The sequence below is a fragment of the Dipodomys merriami genome, unplaced genomic scaffold (assembly GCF_024711535.1).
Source record: "Dipodomys merriami isolate MVZ:Mamm:240054 unplaced genomic scaffold, mDipMer1.0.p SCAF_9, whole genome shotgun sequence".
NCBI classification, from domain to species: domain Eukaryota; kingdom Metazoa; phylum Chordata; class Mammalia; order Rodentia; family Heteromyidae; genus Dipodomys; species Dipodomys merriami.
The window spans coordinates 57557934-57580614 of record NW_027206512.1 but is presented as its reverse complement, the minus strand read 5'-3'; the positions used below and the strand labels follow the sequence as shown (position 1 = coordinate 57580614).

The following is a 22681-nucleotide window of genomic DNA, read 5'->3' as shown; positions in this document are numbered from 1 at the left end:
AATATAATAATGCCAACCTAAGTAGTTGGAAAGAGATATGGAAGATAAAATAAATGAAATAGGAAAAAAAAACCCAAACCTGACCAATACATCTTAGACACACTTTTCAAAAAGACACATCAAATTTCTGTAGGCCTAATCAAGGAAAAGAGAAAAAGGAGCTCAAAGCAACATGAATAATGGACAGACTCTCACAACAGAACAGAGATTAAAAAGAATTTCAAATGTACTCAGAGCTGCCAAGAAGCTCGTGAAAGAGAATCTGCAGGATGTAATTTCTGAGCTGCTTTATTGACCACTGCTATATTTAAAGGCATTCTGGGCAGGAACCCAGGAACAAGAGCAACTTAAAACATTAAAAGAGCTGATGCATCAGGTAACAGATACATCATGTTAGTTTATTTTCATGTATTATCTCATGGTTGCAAGGAAAGGCACTGTTCTCCTTGATCTTGAGGAAGCACTTATATTAGAGATGTCCAGTGACTTGCCTCAGGTAACATGGTCACTGGAAGGTTCATCAAAAGAGTAAACAGTAAGTAGTGTCCTGTATTGGTAAGATAAAGCATAAAAATCTCATGGTAGTCTCAGTAGATAAAGAAAAATGTTTATGACAAAAATTGAACACTTTTTCATAACAAAAAAATCAATTACCTAAAAATAAATGCCTAAACCCATAGGAAAGATCATACATAAAACTCATATAGTTACCACCATTATCTTTAGTAACAAATGGTAAGATTTTGTTCTAAGACAAAAAAACAGGATACCCATTTCTACCACTTCCATTCAACATAGTCCTACATGTCACAGCCAGAGCCAGGTGATGGTGGCTTATACCTAAAATCCTAGCTACTCAGTACATTGAGATCTGGAGGATCATAGTTTAAAGCCAGACCAGGCAGAAAAGTCTACATGACTCAATTTCCAATTAACTGGCAAAAAGCCAGGTAGAGGCGAGTTTAGAGTGGTAGAACCCCAGCCACAAGCAAGCAAGTAAAGGTGTGAGGCACTGAGTTTAAGTTCCAGAACTAACAAAAAAAGTAATCCAAATCACAAAGGAAAAGTGTCGCCATTGGCAGATGATATAATCTTTCTATAAAAATATTACAGAAAAACTTCAGAATTAAAAAATCAAGTAACTGAAGAATGCAGAATCATTCCACAAAAATTATTCACATTTCCACACATTAACAATGATCTAAAAAAGGGATTTGGAAAACAATTCCACTTACAAAGTACCAAGAGGATAAAATACCTAGGAATAAACTATATTAAGGACACAAAAAATATACTGAAACTGTCACTGATGCAAGAAATGAAAGAAGATTCATAAAAAGGAAAGGTACCCTGTGATCATCATTTGGAGATGAATATTGCTAAACATCCATTCTACCCTTTAAAATCTGCAGATTTAATGCAAACCCTGTGAAAATTCCAAAGGCTATTCTTAGTGAGGTAGGAAAAACTGATCTAAAAATCATACTGAACTATAAATGACCATGAATAGGCAAATCAATCTTGAAAAGGAAGAATAAAGTTATAGCAACTAACACAGGATTGTAGTGGTGCATAAAGACAGGTAATAAACCAAAGGAATAGAGTCCAGAAATAAACACATACATTTTTAGTTAATTAATTTGCAACAAGAATGTCAGTAATACAAAATGGGGAAAGCTGGTCTCTTCTACTATTCAAACACACATATTGTTTTTGCTCCTTATCTTACATTATCCATGAAAATCAATTCAAAATGGACTCAAGTAAGAAACAGATTGTAAAAAAAATTCCTAGTATAAAACAAATTTGTGATATTGTCTTAGAAATCATTTCATGTATATGATTCCCCAAACCATAGGAAATAAAAGCAACCAACTAGGATTATATTAAGCAAAAAAGCTTCTGCACAGTGAAAATAATAAGTATAATGAAGAGATAGCTATAAAATGGGAGAAAACATTTGCAAACTATACATCTCTTTAGGAATTGATCTAAAAATATGTAAGAACTTCTACAAATCAACAGTAAAAATCAATCAATAACACAATTTAAAACATAAGCTAAGGGTGCGTGTGTGTGTGTGTGTGTGTGTGTGTGTGTGTGTTGCCTCACATCTTTGCTCAGTTTTCTTTATTCTTTTCTGAAACTGTGTAATTTCTATTTTTTTGTATTATTTTCTTTTTCTTTTAAAAATTGTTATTATCAATGTGGTATACAAAGGGGTTACATTTATATAAGTCAAGTAATGAGTATACTTCTTTTTGGACAATGTCACCCTTTCCTTCACTTTCTCCCAGTTTTTCACTCCCATCGCCACCTACAAGTTGTGTAGTCATTTTTTAACATAGTGTCTAGTGAGCACCCTGCTACATCTATTCACCCTTTGTCACTCCATTTCTGTGCCCCCTTACACTCCCAAAGACAGATAAATGAATAAGCAAGACAAAAAGAAAACAAAAGCAGCAACAAAGAAAAAACCCTCTTGTTTTTATTTCCTGAAGCTCATTTTGATAAATATTATTTTATACACATAGATACTGTGCTTTGGGGATCCTTTCCTAAGAATATCTTCCTCTGGTCTCACTGTGTGTGAATGTCCTGCATAATTTACCATTTCCAATGTATATTAGATCTAGCTTCTGCATATGAGAGAAAAGATATACTATTTGTCTCTTTGAGGTTGGTCACCTCACTTAACATGATTTGTTCTAGGTCCACCCATATCCCTATAAATGATGTAATATTCTTTCTAATGGGTGTGTAATATTCTACTGTGTATGGGTACCACAGTTGTTTAATCCACTCATCTATTGTTGGGCATCTGGGCTGTGTCCATAACTTGACTATTGTGAATAGTGCAGCAATGAACATGGATGTGCAAGTATTTTTATGGTATCCTGGCTTGTGATGTTCTGGGTCAATGCCCAGGAGTGATATGGCTGGGTCTTGGGAAGATTTATGTTTAGTTTTTTGAGGAACCACTAGACTGCTGTCCGGAGTGGTTTTACTAGTTTACATTCCAACCAGCAGTGTAATAAGGTTCCTTTTTCCCCACATTACCACCAACATTTGTTGTTCAAAGTCATGATGTTGGCTAGTCTAACTGGCGTCAGATAAAATCTCAGACTTGTTTTGATTTGCATTTTTTTATGGCTAGCGATGGTGCTTGCTCGGTTTTCTTGCTCATGGCTGATGCTGTACCATTTGAGACATGCCTCCAGTTCAGCATTTTTCTTCTTAATTGGAGATGGAGTCTTGCATAGTTTTCATCTGGGGCTGGCTTTGAGCCACATCCTCTAGGTCTCAGTCTCATGAGCAGCTGGCATTATAGGCATAGCCACTAGCCACTTAGGCTGAAGATTTGAATAAACATTACACTAAATTAAGTACCAATCATCAAGGAAATGAAAATTAAATAAAAATTACAGTGAGTTTTCAGTTCACAGCTGTCATGACAACTGTTTTATGTGTGCATGTGTATTTTTGTGTGTTTATATGTGAAAACATACAAGAGGGAACGTATATAGAATATGAAAATGAAAAAAAACTATCATATACTCCAGCCATGCATTTTTGTGTATTTATCTGAAAGAACTAAAATTAGAATTTCAAAGACATATCTGTAATATTATGTTCACTTCAGTACTATTTACAGTACCCAAGAAAAGGTACAACTTAAATGTCCACCAAGAATTGAATGGATGAAGATGTGACATAGAGATTGACAATAGTAGATAGAAGAATGCTATTTATCCTCTTAAAAAGTAGGACATTTTGCAATGTGCTTTTCCAGAAGACTGGATCAAATGGAAGATAAAATATTTGGCTTGGAATCAAAGTAGATGTAATAGAAAAATAAAATAAAGAAAAAAGAATGGAAAAGTATGACTTAAATATGCAAGAATTCTGACTCTAGTAAAAGACCAAAACTATAAATCACAAGTGCCAATGAAGGAGAAGAGGTGCAAGCTAAAGACATTGAAAACAATCAACAGCAAAAAAACTTCCCCATTCTTGAGAAATACATTCCATCCAGGTTCAAGAGACCTCCATGGACCAATTCTCTCCATTTTTATAATTTAAACATTAACTATAGAGAAAATGAAAGCATATTGACAAATGGGATGAAAAAGCACCAAGACATCTATAAAGGCGGACTCAATAAAATAATAGATTTATTGACCGAAACCTTAAACTTAAGGAAGGTCTAGAAAAATGTATATCAAGCTCTAACAAGAAAGAAAGTGCCACCATAAACTGTTACCCAGCAGGTCTATCATGCATAATTAAGGGAGAAATAAAAGCCTTCCAAGAAGAACAAAAGCTAAGTCAATTATGTCCACTATACCAGCAATACAGAAAATAGTCACAAGATTGTACATATGGAAAAGGAAACTACAACCAACCATGAAGACACAAATAAAAAATAAATTTCACCAGTAGAAAAGATAAGCAAATGAGGGTTAGGGAAGAATCAAGTACCACAGAAACAATAGGATCACAGGAAGCACTTTCAGAATAACTGTAAATGTTAATAGTCTCAATTTTCCAATCAGCTGACACAGACTAGTGGACTGTTTCAAAACACAAGACTGTAAACACAACATTATAAGAAACATAACTCACTGACAAAGACAAATACAAGCTTAAAATGGATAAGCACAAGAAACCAAAAGACAAGCAGGAATAGACACACTCATATTTGACAAGGTAGAGTTCAAACCAGAATTAGTCACGAGACAAGAAAAAGTGATCAAAATATTGATAAAAAGGGGCTGGGAATATGGCTTGGTGGTAGAGTGCTTGCCTAGTATGCATGAAGCCCTGTTTTCAATTCCTCAATACCACATAAACAGAAAAAGCCAGAAGTGGTGCTGTGGCTCAAGTGGCAGAGAGCTATCCTTGAGCAAAAGAAGCTAAGGGACAGTGCCCAGGCCCTGAGTTCAAGGACTGGCAAAAAAAAAAAAAAAAAAAGAAAGAAAAGAAAAGAAAACTGAGTAGCAAGTATGCATGGATACTTGCAATGACCATTAAAATGAGTAGAGTCACAGTTGTAACTACTAATGTAGGAAGAAAACTAGATCCAGAATCCTAGGTACTTCAAAAAGGCTAGTAGACTTCAGCAAAAGGCTTTCTGTGAAAGGCTTCTTAGGGATAAAAGAACAGAGCTCTTTGTACAATTCAGTAGGAGGACTTAATTGTTGATATGATCCTATACTTAAAGTACCCTAAAGCCTCTACTAAAATACTACTAGATACACTTTTAGCAAAGTGGTAGGAAACAAAATCAACACAGAAAATCAGTAGCTTCTCTCTATAGCAATAATGAGCAGGCTGAGAAAGAACACAGAAAAATGTGCCCACTGATAATAGTGAGATGAACAAACATAACTATAGAAGCAAAAGACTCCTGGAGAACAATTTAAGGAGGCACTGAAATATGGAAAAAAACTCCCATGTTTACGGATCATTAGAATTGACATTGTGAAAATGGCTATCCAATCTAAAGCATTCTACGGATTCAATGGAAACCCCATCCAAATATCAAAATCTAAACGAGCAAGGGAGATAAGGAGAAACTTCTCAGAAGAGGTAATAATAGCAAACAAACACACGAGGAAATGATCATAAACTTTATAGACCATGATAGACAATTTGCCCCATGAAAGTTAGAATGTGTTTGTGACTTTAACTAAGCGTCACTATCCCACAGTACGGTGAAATTTGCGAAATTATGTAATCACTTAATCACAATAAAGAATTTGCAAAAAAAAAAAAGAGGTAACATGTAGGAGGTAAGCCAAGCTCGAAAAGGCAGACAGTGCATATTCTCTCTGCTATGCATAAGTTAGATCTAAAATGAAGTGGGTAAGACAGATTACACAGGATTCTAGATATTCACATACAATGAGATCAAAAGAGGATAGTCCTAAGAGAGAATCACAAGTGTGCAATAACCAAGAGTCTCTTAAGTATATAAAATTATATATATATATATATATATATATATATATATATATATATATATACTGACATAAACTGCAAAGAAATGGAAATAAAGGACTTTAAAATTGTTTTTTTCTTTTTTTTTCTGCTGATTCTGTATTCTTTATATACCATTCACAGGCATTATATCTGTGAGAAAGTGGGGGGAGGACACAGAATTGGAGGAAAAAGGGTGAACAAGTGTACCTGTGGAGTGCACTGGACATTGATGAAAGTGAACTATACAACTCATGGATGGAGATAGGAAGGAGGGAATGGGAGAGAATGAGGGAACACATGACACTGTGCAAAAGGAAATGTACTTATTACCTGATGTATATAAATATACCTCCTCTAGATATCACCTCTACAATAACAATAAAGTATAATTTTAGAATATCAATATCATTTCCACAGAAATAGAAAAAGCAATTTTAAAATTCATGGAATATCTTGCCTATGTAATTGTAACCCCTCTGTACAGTATTCTCACAATAAAAAAAAATCACAAAAAAACAAAAAAAATTTCATATGGAAGCACAAAAAATCCCCATAGCCAAATCAATCTTGAGCAAAATGAGCAATGATGAAGACAATAGTACCTTACTTGGAATTATACTATTGAGCCATTATTTAAAAAACAGCACAGGGCTGGGAAGGTGGCTCAGTGGTAGAGCGCTTGCCTTGCATGCATGAGGCCCTGGGTTTGATTCCTCAGCACCACATAAGCAAAAAGAAAAAAGCCAGAAGTGGTGCTGTGGTTTAAGTGGTAGAGCGCTAGCCTTGAGCTGAAGAGCTGAGGGACAGCACCCAGGCACAGAGTTCAGGCCCCACAACTGCACTCAAAATAAATAAATAAATAAAAAACAGCACAATAAGGGCTAGGAAGGTGGCTCAGTGGTAGATGGTAGACTGCTTGCCTTGCATGCATGAGGCCCTGGGTTTGATTCCTCAGCACCACATAAGCAGTAAAAGCCAGAAGTGGTGCTGTGGCTCAAGTGGTAGAGTCCTAACCTTGACCTGAAGAGATGAGGGACAGCACCCAGGCACAGAGTTCAGGCCCCATGACTGACAAAAAACAACAACAACAACAAAACCCCAAAACAAACAAAAACAGCACATTAGTGGCACAAAACAGATGTGTATATCAATGGAACATCAGATCCACAAAAAAGACCAAACAGCTACAAACATATGATACTTGACAAAAGCACCAAAAAACAACATTGGACAAAGATAGTTTTTTTCAATGAATGGTATTGAGAAAGCTGGATATCCACATGTAGAAGATTGAAAGTAGACACCTGTCTCTCATCTTGTACAATAATCACTCACAAATGTATCAGTTTTTTTTTTTCTGTGCCAGTACTGGAGTTTGAACTCACAGCCTCACACTTTTGCTTGGCTTTTTAACTCATAGCTCTCACTCAACCACTTAAGACATGCCTCCAGTTCTAGCTAATTGGAGATGAGTATTTCAGATTTGTTTGCCTGGATTAGCTTAGAACTTCAGTCCTTAGATCTCAGCCTCCTCAGGAACTAGGATTATAGGAATGAGCCACCAGCACCCAGGTTTTGATTAAGACTAGGAACTTTGAAACTACTGTAGTAAAACATAAAGAAAAACTTTAAGTATATATTCATAGTCAAGCTTTCCTCAGTAGAACCCCCAAATGGTCAGAAAATAATAAAGAGAATTGAAAAATGGGACACATCAAATTGAAAGCTTCTGCCCAGCAAAGGAAAATATTACATCACAAGAATGGGAAAAATACTGTTGCTAGTTATTGATCAGATAAAGGATTAACATCTAGGATTTATAAAAAGCTCAAAACATTAAGCACTAAATAAATAGTTCCGTGATCAAAATAACTGAACACTTTTCAAAAGAACTACAGTATCCAATGCACACGAGAAGAATTGTGGAATGCAAATAAAAATATTATTATTTTTTATTTTTAATTTGTTTGGGTCCGGTTGTGGGGCCTGAACTCTGAGCCTGGGCGCTGTCCCTCAGCTCTTCAGCTCAAGGCTAGTGCTCTACCACTTGAGCCACAGTGCCACTTCTGGCTTTTTTCTTTTTGTTTATGTGATGCTGAGTAATCGAACCCAGGGCCTCATGCGTGCAAGGCAAGCGCTCTACCACTGAGCCACCTTCCCAGCCCCACAAATCAAAATATTATTGAGATTCCATCCCATGCTAGTCAGACAAAAAGAAACAATAACAAAGCCTGGTAAGGATGTGGGGAAAGGGAACATTATACACTATTGGCAGAAACGTAAGCTATAGTTCAACCACTATGTTAATCAGTATGGAAGTTCCTTAAGAAACTAAAGGCAGAACTGCCATATGATTCTGCTGTACGATTCTTGGACATAAATATCCAAAACAAATGTAAGCCAACATATAGATAAGATGCCTGTGCATCCGTTAATAGCAGCACTGTTCACAAAAATCAAAATATAGAATCAACCTAGGTTCCCATCAACTAATAAACAGATAAACAAAAATGTGGTTTATATAACTAATGGGATACTATTTAATATAAATAAGAATTGAATTATGTCTTTTGCAGAAAAATGGATGGAACTGGAGATCATTATGCAAAGAGAAATAAGACTTAGTGATAAATATCATATGTTCTCTCTCATGAGAATCTCGTCCTTAAAAACGAATGATAGGAATGTTAACCAGTTTCTATTTATGGGTGGGCACCAGTGGGAGCAGGCAGGTAAAATGAGAGGGTGTAGGAGGGTGAACCTGGTTACAGTATTTTATATACTTATTTGGGAATAGAGTAATAAAGCCTGTTGAAATGGTTTTAAGAAGGGGAAAAGAGAACATGAGAGTAATAGATGGGTAAACTTGATTAGGGTAATTGTACGGATATATGGAACTATCACAATGAAATACCTTTCTACAACTATTATATGCTAATACAAGTGGGGAAAAATCCTTCCCTACTTCCTCAGGTTGCCCTACTCAGATATTTGGTAACAATGCCATAATTAGTACAGCTCTTGTGCTGCCTTTTGCTGTTATAGTTGTTTCTGGTTTTGAATTCCAGTGAATATTCTGGCAGGAAAATACAGAACCACTCCTGACATGATCTGTGATACTGACCCTCTTGGCTTCCCCTCAGGCATTTTTACAGGTTCATCCCAGGGCTCCCTCCCACACTAATACGGCCCATGAGAAATAGTGTGCACAGAAAAATAAGCAGTTCTGCTTATTTTCTGAACCACCAGCACAAGCCCTTACTCCTCACAAGCACACAGCTTGTTATTTTAAACCTATGTTCACATTAGATCTTCATCTTTCCATCAATTAACCTCTTCTAGAGTTTTTCTGTCTTAAAGAACACCCACTGTCAGGAAATCTGGAAGGGAACATCCTATTCAAATTCAGTTGATATTCTTTCAAAGGTAGCATTTTGTACATCTTAAAATAGAACACCTAATGCAATATGGCTTTGCTGAAATGATTGCAGGAGATTGTAATAGATACTATAAAGTTACATTTATAGAATCTTTAATGATTTTAAGAAGTGCCATTACATGCCTTGCTGTGTTCATTATAAGTCTCTGGGACATGGAAGGCAGGAATTACTGCCCAGGAATTAGTGTAGCATTATGGTATGAGAACCTAGGCTCCAGTACACTCTTCAGGTTTTAGTTTCCATATTTGTAAAACAAAGACCATACTAACTTTTTAACCTCACAGGATTGTTGGATACTGTATACATAGGGTTTGATACATAGTCAGGACCTTGTCTATGTTTATTTTTATGTGTAACAAGGAAACTGACCTCAAGGAGGTATTCACACTTGACTCAGAAAGAGCAGGCCTGGAGTGGAGCAAGGTAAAACCCAGCGCTCACATAGAAGCTGCTGCTCTGGTTCTCCCAAGAGATTTCAGAGCAAGAGATGAAAAATATACCCATGCAGTCACCTCATTGTCTTTTTATTTTTATTTTTTCGGTTGGTTGTGGGGCTTGTACTTGATGCTCTTTTTGCTCTACCACTTTGAGCCACAGCTCCACTTCCGGTTTTTGAGTGATTAATTAGAGATAAGAGTCTCACGGGAACCTTTCTACCCAGGCTGGCTAGAAACTGTGATCCTCAGATCTCAATCTCCCGCATAGCTAGGATTACAGGCATAATGAGTGCTCAGCCCCATTGTCTTTTAATAACACCATGGGGTGAGAAATGAGTTAATCTACAGACATGGTTAAACTGAAGGCATCTCCCCCTAACCTCCACATCCCTAGCTCAGGATTTTCTCAAGGAAGTTACAAGAAGATAAACAAAAGGGCACATTACAAGAAGTAGATAACAACAAATCAGGAATCACTGGGATTAGTGCAGACCGGGACTCCTCCTGTCTTTTGACAGGATTATTGCAAGTCAGACACTCATTACCCTATGTCTTTACTTAGACATAAAATAAGCACTCATGCAGCCTGCATTTTCTACTGGCATCATTCAAACACCGGTCAAATCTGCAGCCAGTCACAGTTCCCGCAGGGCTCTAGGGTTCCCACATTATGCTGTCTTACCGCAGCTCCAGCCAATTTCACACTGATGTCAAACTTCTCCAAGGAAGGAAAAGCAGTCTGCCAGCCCAGGTTCGATGGGATCTGACTCCTCAGCTAACAACAGAAAAAGGCTTCCAGTCCCTGCTAGCCTAAAGATACTCCAGATGTCATGGTTGTCTAAAACCTTAGTGACCATTTGCTGACCTCCTGGACAATTTATGCCATAGATTCACATGGTCCTCCAGGTATGTGTCCAGCAAGCCACATGGGGCCTCCAGTGAGCAGACATACTTCTCAGATCTAGGTGTTCCCCTTTCTCCTTTCTCAAAGACCTTAGGGATCTTACCTTATGCTCTTTCCCCTTGGCATGCCTCTTTCTGGCACGGTCAAGTTCAAATATCAGCATCAGTAGATGTCAGTCACTTGGAAAATCTTCCAGAAACCTCCCCCAAAACTCTTTGTTTCACAGGGCTGCAGATCATCTGACATCATCATGGCATCTATCCCACTAGGTTATTAATTAAGTGAGCATTTATTTCCCCCATTTGCATTTCAGCCTTCTAAGATTCGGCCTTATGTATCAAGACATCCAATCATATGGTTTGTGCAGTGGCAAAACTTGAAAATATTTGTGGGGATAAGTGATATGAACGGAAGTCAGCCCAAAGGCTCTCTTTTTCTTCCTGGAAAGTGTAGGCACCTGTGAAATTTTCTACCCTTCTCTGTCCCTAGTTCAGAGTGACCCAGATAACAAGTGTGTCTTCCAGGGGGAAAAAAGTTTTCCTTTGGAATTACTAAGAGAGGGCTAACTTCCTGGAAACTAATAAATGGTACTATGAATCTAAGAGAAGGACACTGGATATAAGACTGGATATAAGGACACTGGATATAAGAAACAGGGACGATCTAGGGGTAAGCCCTAGATCTTTGGTAGAGATAGAACCACACCCAGGTTTGGCAACCCTCTCTGTATGTTCTAAGAATGGAGTGAAAATCTGCTCTCAATTGGTGGTATTGTTTTTCTCTCTCTTGACTCACTGAGATGCTTTGGCAGAACAGTTAAGAACATAAGCTTAAACCCTCACATCTTGAACAAACCTAAATTTTATAGCCCGCTTAACATGATATAACATACTGAGGGAATGCTGCTCTCCCACTAGCAGATCTACTTCAAATTGTTCAGCACCTCTCAACTCCTGGGCATCACTTCTTGCTACTGGCAAGTATTACAGAACGCTAATAACGTAAGTATCTAGATTCTCAAAGAGCTTCTGTTTGCTGGGCTGACAAGTAGGTTGCCTTTAGAGGTATTTAAACCCAAATGATAGTCTTGGATTGGCAAAATTTAGAAAGTTTTTCAGCTCACTGTATTGTGCTTGTGTGGAAGTGGTCGCTTATGCGTGCTGGTGGTGGGGACATATGCTGGTCTGTTCCCAGTTGGAGGCAGTGTGGTGGTGTCAGTCGGCTGAAAATGCACATACTACTGGACCCCGCAAGTTCTACTGTAGTAGGAGCGAGTGACATATATGGAGTGCTATGTCCAACCCTAAGCATATATTAATTAATTTGATCCTCACACACCTCACTGAGGTAGGCGGTGGCATCACTCCATTTTGCAGATGAGAAAGGTGAAGTGGAGATGTAAAATATCTGCCAAGATTATCCAGCCAGTAAGAACCCAGGTATCTGGAGACATCAACTTTAAAGCAGTAGCTTCTATTTCTGATATCATGTGGCAGCTGCTTATTGAGTGCCTCTATTGTATCTATGTCGTGGGGGAATTTATGTCCTTAGAAAAGTATGCAGCTCTGTGCTCTTGTATTTGTAATCTTATTTGGAAATAAGGTCTGTGCAGATGTAATTATGGATTTCGACGGATCCTAACTCTAGGGCCTAATAGCTTGATAAGAAAGCCCTGTGAAGACCTAGACACACCAGGAAGGAGGGCATGTCATGGCTGCAGAGACTAGAGTGATGTTTCTGGAAGTTGAGAAGCACCAAGGATGACCAGCAGCCACCAGAAGCAGGGAAAGACAGGGAGCAGATTCTTCCCCGTGCCTCCAAATGGAACCAGCCTTGCTAACGCCTAGATTTCAGATGTCTAATTCCACAACTGTGGTAGAATCCATTTCTGCGTGTTACACCACCAGCTATGAAGTAATCCTTCATGGCAGTCCAAGGACAATAATAAAGAAATATGATGGGGATACATAGGAAGCAGGTTCCTGAAAGATGGCTTCACAGGCAGAGATGACGGAATAAATGGGCTCAAGGATGTGGAGGGAGGTGGTAACCTGGCTGTTGTTATAGCACAATAATAACTGTGGTCATGTTGGACAGAATCAAAGGTCCCATTGTATCTGCAGCCTGTTTATCTCTGCAGTTCTCAGGGGATGAATCTGACAAGAATTTTTCTTTTTAAAGGCACGAGGAGCAGGTAATTATTCAGAACTCTTATTTCCTTCATGGTTTTTGCAAATGGATTTTGTGGTAATTTTTTTTCTTCCAGGCATTTGGCAGTGCTAAGAGGGACATAAAGCATAAAGAAGTCCAGTAATATTAGTATGCAATCACTGGGGAGGAGGAAGTGATGAAAGGTAGAAGAAAAATATCCTTTATTAAAAGGTACAAGGATCTGGAGGTTACCTGGGCCTCCGAAATGTTGTGGTGCTGGCAGTCTGGGTCCTGGGGCTTCTCCTTGGCTCTTTGAACAGGGACCTTATGTTGTTGGATAAATTCCTCCAGCCTTAAAACCTAAAACAGAAGGCAAGAAACACTAGGCAATGAAGCACAATCATACTTCCTGGATATGGTTATCAACGTGGGAATCCATTCACCTGGGTCCATCTGTGCTCAAGAGGGTCCCCTCAGGGGCTGGGAAGGTGGCTCAGTGCTTGCCTTGCATGCATGAGGCCATGGATTCGATTCCTCAGCACCTCATAAGCAGAAAAAGCAGGAAGTAGTGCTATGGCTCAGGCGGTAGAGTACTAGCCTCGAGCTGAAGAGCTGAGGGACAGCACCCAGGCCCAGAGTTCAGGTCTCATGACCGACAAAAAGAAAAAAGAGGGTCCCCCCCAGAAAAATCTTATGTGCTTATAGAAAAGCTAGCATTAATTAGCTATTTGCTAGTGTTCTTTTTTAAAAAGAGCCCAAGGTAGATGCTGTTGATTTACACCTGTAATTCTAGCTACTCAGGAGGCTGAGATCTAAGGTTTGTGGTTCAAAGCTGGCCTTGGCAGGAACATCCATCAGATTCTTATCTCCAATTAACCAGCAAAAAAGCAGGAAGTGGAGTTGAGGAGCACTAGCCTTGAGCAAAACAGCTCAGGGACAGCACTCAGGCCCTGAGTTCAAGCCCTAGGATTGGCACACACAAAAAAGAGCCTAATAGGTTTATTGTATTCTGTACTTTTTAAAAAATTATTTGCATCTATCGATATAACTGGTGACTTTTTAAAAACGATTATTCCATATTGTGCAGCCATTAGAAATGACAAAATAATGGCATTTGCAGGGAAATGGATGGAGCTAGAAGGAATCATGTTGAGCAAGGTAAGCCAAGAGCAAAGAGACAAACAGTACATGGTCTCCCTGATAAGTGGATGCTAAATCCAAAATGTTAGGTGATACGACAAAACTAACAGGAATTAAGAAACAAAGAACTCCCACTTATCTGGTCAAACCACTACTAAATATCCCCATGCTGCTGATCACATGAATGGTGTATAACATGTGAACACCGTTATATGTTATAGACTGTGATAGACAATTTGCTCCAGGAAAGTTAGAATGAACTTGTGACTTTAAATGAGCATCATTATTCCACAATACTGTGAAATTCAGGAAATTATGTAATCACTTAATCACAATCAAAAAAAAAAAGAACCTCTGGGAAGGTAGGGAGGGAAGGGATGGTAGGGGAAAAACAATGGAGGGGGTAACAATGTTCAATAGGAAGTGTACTCATTACTTCACTCATGTAACTGTAACCCTCTGTATAGTATCTTTACAATAAAAAAATAAAATAAAAAAAAACACGATTATTCCAGCCTGAAAAACCACTTAATTTTTTCCTTTCCTCTCCCCTTCCCTTCTTTTCCTCTTTCTCTATTTTTTAATTATTTTTATAAGTTTTTTTATAGTGAAAATACTGTACAGAGGGTTACAGTTACATGAGCAAGGTAATGAGTACATTTCTTACCAAGATTGTTGCCTCCTCCTTTGTTCTTCTCCTACCACCCCTTCCCTCCCACCTCCACAACTACATTTTTCAACATAGTGTCTTGTACATCTCATTGGTACAATGGGTCCCCCTGTATCCCTATTTAAACATTTTGCTTTTTCCCTTCCCCTCCCCAAATTATACTGACATCAAATACTGTGAAAACAGGGGTTATACCCTGGGGGAGGAACACACAAAGCAACAACAATAACAAAAAAGATCACAATGTACCTTATAAATACGTTAGAAACAATAGCAAGCAAGAAAAAAAAAACACTTGTGTCCCTATCTTGGGGTTCATTTTGCTTAACTTCATCTTATCTGGTCATATGTACATAGCTTTTGACCTTTTCTAGTTGGACGTAGCTAGCAAGATCAATAGAAAGCCCATGGATTGGGAGAAGATCATATATATATCTATATATCTATATATATATCTATATATGTGTGTGTATGTATATGTGTGTGTGTATGTGTATGTGTGTGTGTATGTGTGTGTAGCAGAATTCTATGCCTCCATGGAAAGAATTGGAAAAAATTACATTAAGTGAAGTAAGCCAGGCCCAAGGAAACATAGTTATTTGCAATAACTATTATATGTCTTTCTCTATTTTATACAAATGTTAATCATGTCTCACAGCATGAGAATATTAGCATTTTCAATCTCTTTTGGCAAAGGACTTGTAAAAAATGTATCAGAATTTAAGAATTGCACAGATAAATTTAGAGAAGAATGGCTGGGGGGGAACTATTAAATTTTAAAGGTTTAATTACAATTACTACTAACCAGCTAATTGTGACAAATCAATTAAACAGATTGTTTCCCCCCAGACTTTGAGGAAAATGAGGCCAATAACCATAAAGAAAACTCAGACTTTGTGAGAATTTGTCTAGAAAATAAAGTAAGAGGGAAGGGATAGAATGAAAACAAGACAGTAAGATAATAAAATATGTCCTTGTCTTTAAAACTGTCATCTTGTGTGGGAGATACAGTTTTATAACCATAGCAACACTCAATAGAGAAACATATAAAATCGTATCACACCATTAATAGTGTAACTACTCCAAGCTGTGGATCTAAGCACTTTGTAGTATTAGTTATTTACATCTTCACGACATTTACCATGGGGTAGGACTGCACAGAATTTGCAGCAATAAATGCACCTCTGGAGGAGTCCAGGAAGCTTGAGAATACTGAAGAATAAGTGAGAGTCTAGAGGTCGGCCGGGGATAAAGGTGGGGATGGGCGCTGCAGGCAATGAGACCAATAAGTGCAGTGATAGGGAGCAGACTGGATGGGTGTGAAGTGTGAAGTTCCATTTGAAGGAAAGGGTAGGAGTCCCTAGATTGAGGAAGTGGAGGGAGGGCCAGAATCTTAGAAAGTAGTGGTGGTGAGTTAGGTTGAAACTAACTTGCAAAAACATTATATATAGATGAAAGATTTTAGGGAGTAAAGACTTGAGTGTTGGGTTTCAGAACATGCATTTTGGAATTTGCTCGCCCAGGGGGAATGCAGAGTCAGGAAGACCTATGACAATGCTTTTGAAAGAATTTAGACATCACAGAGAAGCAGCAAGGCCTTCAGAAAGCCACCTTGCTTTTTATAAGGAGCATTAGGAAAGGAAACAGTTCAAGTTCAACTTCTCTTTGTCCTGCATCTTGCTAAAGTTTATGAAATATTCAAGAGTCTTATATAGTTGTGTGTGTGTGTGTGTGTGTGTGTGTGTGTGTGCACGTGCTTGCACGTGTGTGCCTGTGTAGTTCTTTTTCTGTCTTATTTTGTTTTAAGAGGTAGAGTCTTGCTATGTTTTCCAGGCTGGTTTCAAACTCCTGGGCTCAAATTCCTATGGTCAAGTGATCGTCTTGCCTCAGCTTCCTGAGTAGCTGGTTCTACAGGTACACACACCACTGTGCATGACCTATGTTTATGTAAACATCTATAAGCAGGTAAAGTGATGGTCTAGTCCCCAAACATCTCTATCCTGAGAATCCTAAGACTTTCTTGTAAAGAGAAAGCAGAATTCAAATGGACTTGAGCCATAGGATACATAGGACCCAACAACTGAGTAGATTTGACAGGGGGCAGAAGCAGGAGGGGACGGTGGGTAAGGTTGGTGAGCTGGAAGAACAAACAAGGTGTGGTGAGTGGTAGATGATAGTACCATTAGTATGGTGGCAGAAATTGAAGATGAACAGCCAAATACAGTAATTTGTCCAAAGTCAACCTCTTGATCATGGCTTATGTTGGGCAGTCATTCAGGTCCTGCAGGATTGTTAGTATCAAAGAAGTGACACAGACTACTGGGTAGCATTGGCTTGCTTGTTTAATTTCTAGTCACACTTTATTAGCTTCGTGACTTTGGGGAAGTCATTTACCTTACCTTATCTCTGCCTCAGTGTTCTCATATCCAAACTTGAGATAATAATAGCATCTACAATGTACAGTGGCTGTGAGGATTAAGAGACTTAGTATGTTTAAGCTGCTTAGGCAGTATCTTGACTACAATGCTGTTCCACAAAGTGCTAGCTCCTTTTCCCAGAACCCCCAGCATTGGTGATAGAACCCAGGACTTTGCATGCTAGGCAAGTACTCTACTACTAAGTCACATCCAGATCCAACTCTTGCTTTTTTAAAAGAGGGGTTCTTCGGAGCATTCAAGGAAATACGATTCCTATGATGTGACCCACGGTTCTCACATCTGCAGAATATTTGGGGTGGTCTCAAGCACGTAGATGAAGCCATTCTATACTATGTAGAGCAGTACTAGTACAACATGAATACTGGCAGCATAGCCCCACAGGGGAGGAGAAAGTGAAGGAAGGAGGGAGGAAGTTAAAGGAAGAGAAGCAAAATGGAAGAGGGGGAGGAGAAAATGTGCTTTTTTACTGTGCAATCCCACCTTGGTCTGTATTAGGACTGAAAAAATATACTGAAGACTCTTCAAGACTCACTAGAAGATGCTGATAGGCCAAGACTCAGGCGTGCTCACTCCTTTATTTTCCTTAATGGTTTTTAGAAATAGAGTTAGGGAAAGATATAACTTACCATCTGTGTACCAATTGATTAGCTGAAGAAACAACGTATCACAACTACGGTATCAGTGCTTAATACTTTTCCCTGATCCATCATTTTGACTTCCCTTCTAGAATGAATCACAGATCAATTTTCCCTATCATGCAGTCTTTGGATTGATCCCCATGTATATGTATTTCTAAACCTTCACTACTATTTTTTACATGGCCTCTGTGTTCTTAAGAGTTCCTCAGGACATTGGATATTAGCGTAATCAATCTTCAGCACAGGAGAAGAAAGAGAAAAGGAGAAAAAGAAGGACAGGGAGGAGAAGGAGGAAGAAGAAGAGCACAAGGAGGAAGAGCAGGAGGAGGAAGAGCAGGAGGAGGAGGAGGAGGTGGAGGAGGAGGGGGCGGGGAGGGAGGAGGAAAGTCCCAGAAGTTATCGTACAAAGCCTGGGCAGAGAACCAGTTTCATGAACAGATAGATCTCTTCTGGAAAGCTTGAGGGAGGGCCTAGAAAGAAAGGAAACATTATACCTTTTGGTCTAATCAAGTTCAGAAATGGCTCTTAGGACTTGTTTTTTAGCCTCTTCTACTAATCCAATACTTTTAAGATCTTGTAAACATGTTTTGATTCATTTTAAAATAAAAATGGAAACCACATCTTTCTTTTAAACAGTTATAAAACATAAAGTTTCAATTAATTAGTTAATTCATTCATTCATTATTATAATGGAAAGGGCCCAGAAAGGCAAAGTGCCCTAGTCCCACAGAAGTGATAATGCAGACACAGAGACTGGAGATTTACTGCCCTTGATATCACTTAACCACAGAATCAACACCAGCAGCCTCCTGCTGCCTTCTTTTATGTGAGGCATTTAAGTGCTCTTTGTTTAAGCCTCTATAAATCAGGCTTTCTGTTACTTGCAGCGGAAATTTATGTCCTCTGACACAGCCTTCCTGTCTGGCCAAGTGCCCTTGGCTTTGTTCAGAAGATGTAGAAAGATGGAGGTGCCAGAAACTCCCAGGGATGACAACCACCATTCCCATATATTGCGTTTTTCACAGTTTACCTCAAGGAGAGAATTTTGAAGTTTCACATTGAGGGATGCTTTCTCTTCTTCCAGCTGCCTTATTTTCCTTTCTGATTTCATCTTCACTTCCTCCAACTGTACTTCTACTTCCTAAATGATAACAAAAAGGATTAGCTATACAAGGAAGGCAGGAAAACAGGACATTTACATATTTACACCCTGGCTTATTCCCAAAGGGGATAAAAGAAATATAAAAGAGTAATAAAATGCTGTTTAAACACAATAACAAAAATGGACAAGAAGATCATTAAAAACAAGTATTAAATACATGCCCCCAAATCTTTCTCCCTTTCTCTCTCTCTCTCTCTATTTATTATTATTATTTTATTTTTAAATTTTTTTTGTCAGTCGTGGGTCTTAAACTCTTGCCTGAGTGCTGTTCCTGACTCTTTAGCTTAAAGCAAGCCCTCTACAACTTGAGCCACAGCACCATTTCTGGTTTTCTGGTGGTTAATTTGGAGAAGACTCTCACAGACTTTCCTGCCCAGGCTGGCTCTGAACCGTGATCCTCAGAGCTCAGCCTCCTGAGTAGCTAGGATTACAGGCGTGAGCCACCAGCGCCTGGCCCAAAGTCTAATTTATATAGGCTAGGATGGCGTAGATCTTTGACTCTAAGTCTGATATATAAAGTAGGCTAGAATAGGGTAGACCCTTGACACTATGTTTTCTAGCGTCAAATAGGAAAATAGAACATTCAACATGAGCAATATTCTCAGTGTTCCATAAGTCAATAACCTAACTACATTCTTAGATGAAGGAGATACTAAAAGCATAACAAAATTTGTTTATCCAGATAGGAACCATATAACAGCAGCCAGAATGATGGGGTTCATAGGCAGCTTTCTCCATAGCCGGTGAGCCTCAGTATAGAGAAGATCCAGATGGAGAAACATATGGAGACCAGGTGAGCTGCACAACCATGTTTTAGCTGTGTCATCCTTACCACATTTCTCAAGATGTACTGTGCTATTTTCATGCTTACCACTGTTCAGGATACACAATGAAGGCTCAACAAATGATGTCCATTATGGCTCTTATGGATGTCTTGCTCTTCTTAGCTGAACGTTAGGTAAATATTAAGTCAACAAATAGTTATGGAATCCTAACATGTATCTGCCCTTTTATCAGAACTGAGAATTTAAAAAAAGATAAAATTCCTATGTGTCAGAAATTTATGTGAAAAAAGAGCTGTCAAAGTCAGTGAGTACCATATGAGAAATACTATGTAAGGTGGAAAAATAATAAAGTAGGGAAGGTCACTACAGATGTAGCATAGTTAGGCCAGAGAGTGCTCCATAGAAAATGATTTTGAGTATAAAATCCTGCATTAAGTAAAGGCCCAGCCAAATAGATGACTAGATTTGAGTAGGAGGACCTACTAGGACCTGCAAAGGGTTTTCCATGGTCTAAGGACTGGAGTGAAGGAGGGGAATTGGTAGGAGAAGAGGTTGGAGGGATCTTTGATAAGGCCTTACACATCTTAGTAAACAGCACAGTCAGGATACACATCATGGGAAGTACACATCTTCATCTTACAAGGAAGAGGAAGGCACTCGAAGGTCCAGGCAGAGGAGCCACATGACTGAATTATATTTTCATTATACACTGCTAGTTTCTATCTTGGGAACACATAAGGAAGGAGATGAGGTGGAAGGACCAACAGTAGCAATGGGGTGGCCCAGTATAAAAACATACAGTGAGTAGCAGTCACAATGTAGTGCTGTGGCACAAATATTAAAATGCCAGGTATCAGAGCCCAGCATCTGAGTCTAGGTAAGAGAGGCCAATGTTGAAACAGGTATCAATAAACTCAGCCAGAACCAGATGGGTACATGTGGGAGAGGGTAGGAAAATGTTCTCCACTGGGGTAACAGGAAAGAACATGGAATGAGTGAGGAATGAAAAGACTGGTGGACAGAGTTGAACAGTGGAGAGGTATAGAATGGATGGGGCAGGACTGGCATAGAGAAGTCTGTTTCTGCAGATTATTTTGAGCAATGTAAAAGAGTTGGAACCACACCGTGGCAATGACAGGCACTGTAGAGAAGCTGAAAACCAAGGCTGAGCTGTCCGAAGATCCTGGACTGGAGCCAAGAGGACATGAAATGGGAGGGTTGTGGCAGAGAGGTCATTGCATGGTCTATTGAGATATGGTGATGGATCAGAAAGGAAGTACTAAGCTCACTGGGATGCAGGGTTATTCTGAGTCACTAGATCAGAGTAGCATTGCACTTGTTGGCTAACTGATTGCCAGGGTGAGACAGAAGACCTGGTTTTGGCTTTTCTGAACATCTATTTGGGTGGTACCTTTACATGTTCTGTGGGGCCCAACCAGCCAGTGGCCCTGGAGTGATCCTTGGCTAAGGCCTTAGGGTAGTCATTTAAAAGAGTACAAGAGAACAATTTAATTTGATTGTTGGGGTTGTATGACCTGGCCATAAGCCCATGTAGTCTCTCTTCAGTAAACCTATGCAATTCTTAATGCTTTAAGACGTGTTGTTTGGAGAATTTGACAAACAACAAGACAACATATAAATTATTAAAGTTATTAAGGAAACTATATGTTATTCTTTGGAATTAAAAACGCTGAGATAACTTAAGCTGCCATTAGAAGTCCTCAGCAAAAAAGCTGATTTTTTTAAAAAACTTAATGAATTAGTCCACATGCACAAGAGCTTTGCCTGAACGTAAGTTTGGTGTATCACATATACAAACTCTGCCAACACACTCCTGTCACAGCATAAACTCCCTGTTAAGGTGATGTGGGGCTTGAAGGAATGGCCCAAACCTAGCACAGCTTCCTCCAGTACTTGCAATACATCACAGCTTCAGCTGTTGCCTTGATAAAGGGACCAGTGTATAAAACATTTCCCTACAAGCAAAAATTGCTGATTTTAGCAGTAACTTTTGGCATTACTAAGCCTCACTTTAGGTGCAGAATAACACGAGTTGTTGTGAAAAAGCAAACAATGCTGAGTCACTGGGAGAACACAGGCTCGGTGCTGAGCTCAAAGTGACCTTGAGGATCTCCACAGGAAGCATTAACATACTCCCATTTCAGGAGATAAGAAAAGCAACTACAAGGTCAAGAATATGAAGGAAATGAAGAGACTGGTGCTTTCAGATACGTGACCTGTACCCCTGAGAAAACAGTTCCAGGCTGCACTCATAACACACCATTCCACCTCACGTTAACAAGCTTAAGGCCTATCATCCCACCGTCTTAGGAGTGTCCCTTTCTCTCCTCCACAAGCCCCTGAGCTCCATTTTAGGCAAGAACTGTGTCCTTCACCTGTGTGTCATTAGAGACCCAGCTCATACATGAGCTCACAAGATCACAGTAAATAACTGGGCAAGGAAAGAAGAAATGGAAGAGGAAAGGAAGGAAAGGGGAGAAAGGAAAGAATCATCATGGCTGAACGTGGGACTCACCTTTTGTAGCTTCTTTCTCTCTGCTTCAACGGATGAGCGCACAGACTTGATTTCCACAGTGTGCTTCTTTACCAAGTCCTCCAGACGCCTCACTAGCTGGTCTTTGAGGTGTTTCTTCTCCTCTTCAGTTTGATGTTTGATCTTTTGAAGGTCTTCTTCATATTGTTGCTTCATATATTCTGTCTCAACACTTGACACTTTCTATGGGAAGAAAGAGGGCCTTGTAAAACTACTGGGGAGCAGTGACATGCTGAGAATTCTCTTTAAATATGCTGACATTACAGAATATATCAGAAGGTTTAATGTGTGTGTGTGTGTGTGTGTGTGTGTGTGTGTGTGCGCGCGCGCGCGTGCGTGCAATGGTATTAGGGTTTGAACTCAGGGCCTGAATGATG

At 39.1% G+C, this 22681-nt stretch overlaps 1 protein-coding gene across 3 annotated transcripts in view; it reads right to left on the bottom strand.

Moving 5' to 3' along the window:
* Fam184b (family with sequence similarity 184 member B) overlaps nt 1-22681 on the bottom strand; it is a 79518-nt gene that overhangs the window by 22969 nt on the left and 33868 nt on the right. For all 3 annotated transcript variants that reach the window (XM_070012658.1, XM_070012659.1, XM_070012660.1), the window contains exons 5-7: nt 22287-22487; nt 18834-18944; nt 13170-13277 (exon numbers count right to left, since the gene is read on the bottom strand). In XM_070012658.1, coding sequence (XP_069868759.1) covers nt 13170-13277; nt 18834-18944; nt 22287-22487 — 420 coding nt within the window. The remainder of the gene's footprint in view (nt 1-13169; nt 13278-18833; nt 18945-22286; nt 22488-22681) is intronic.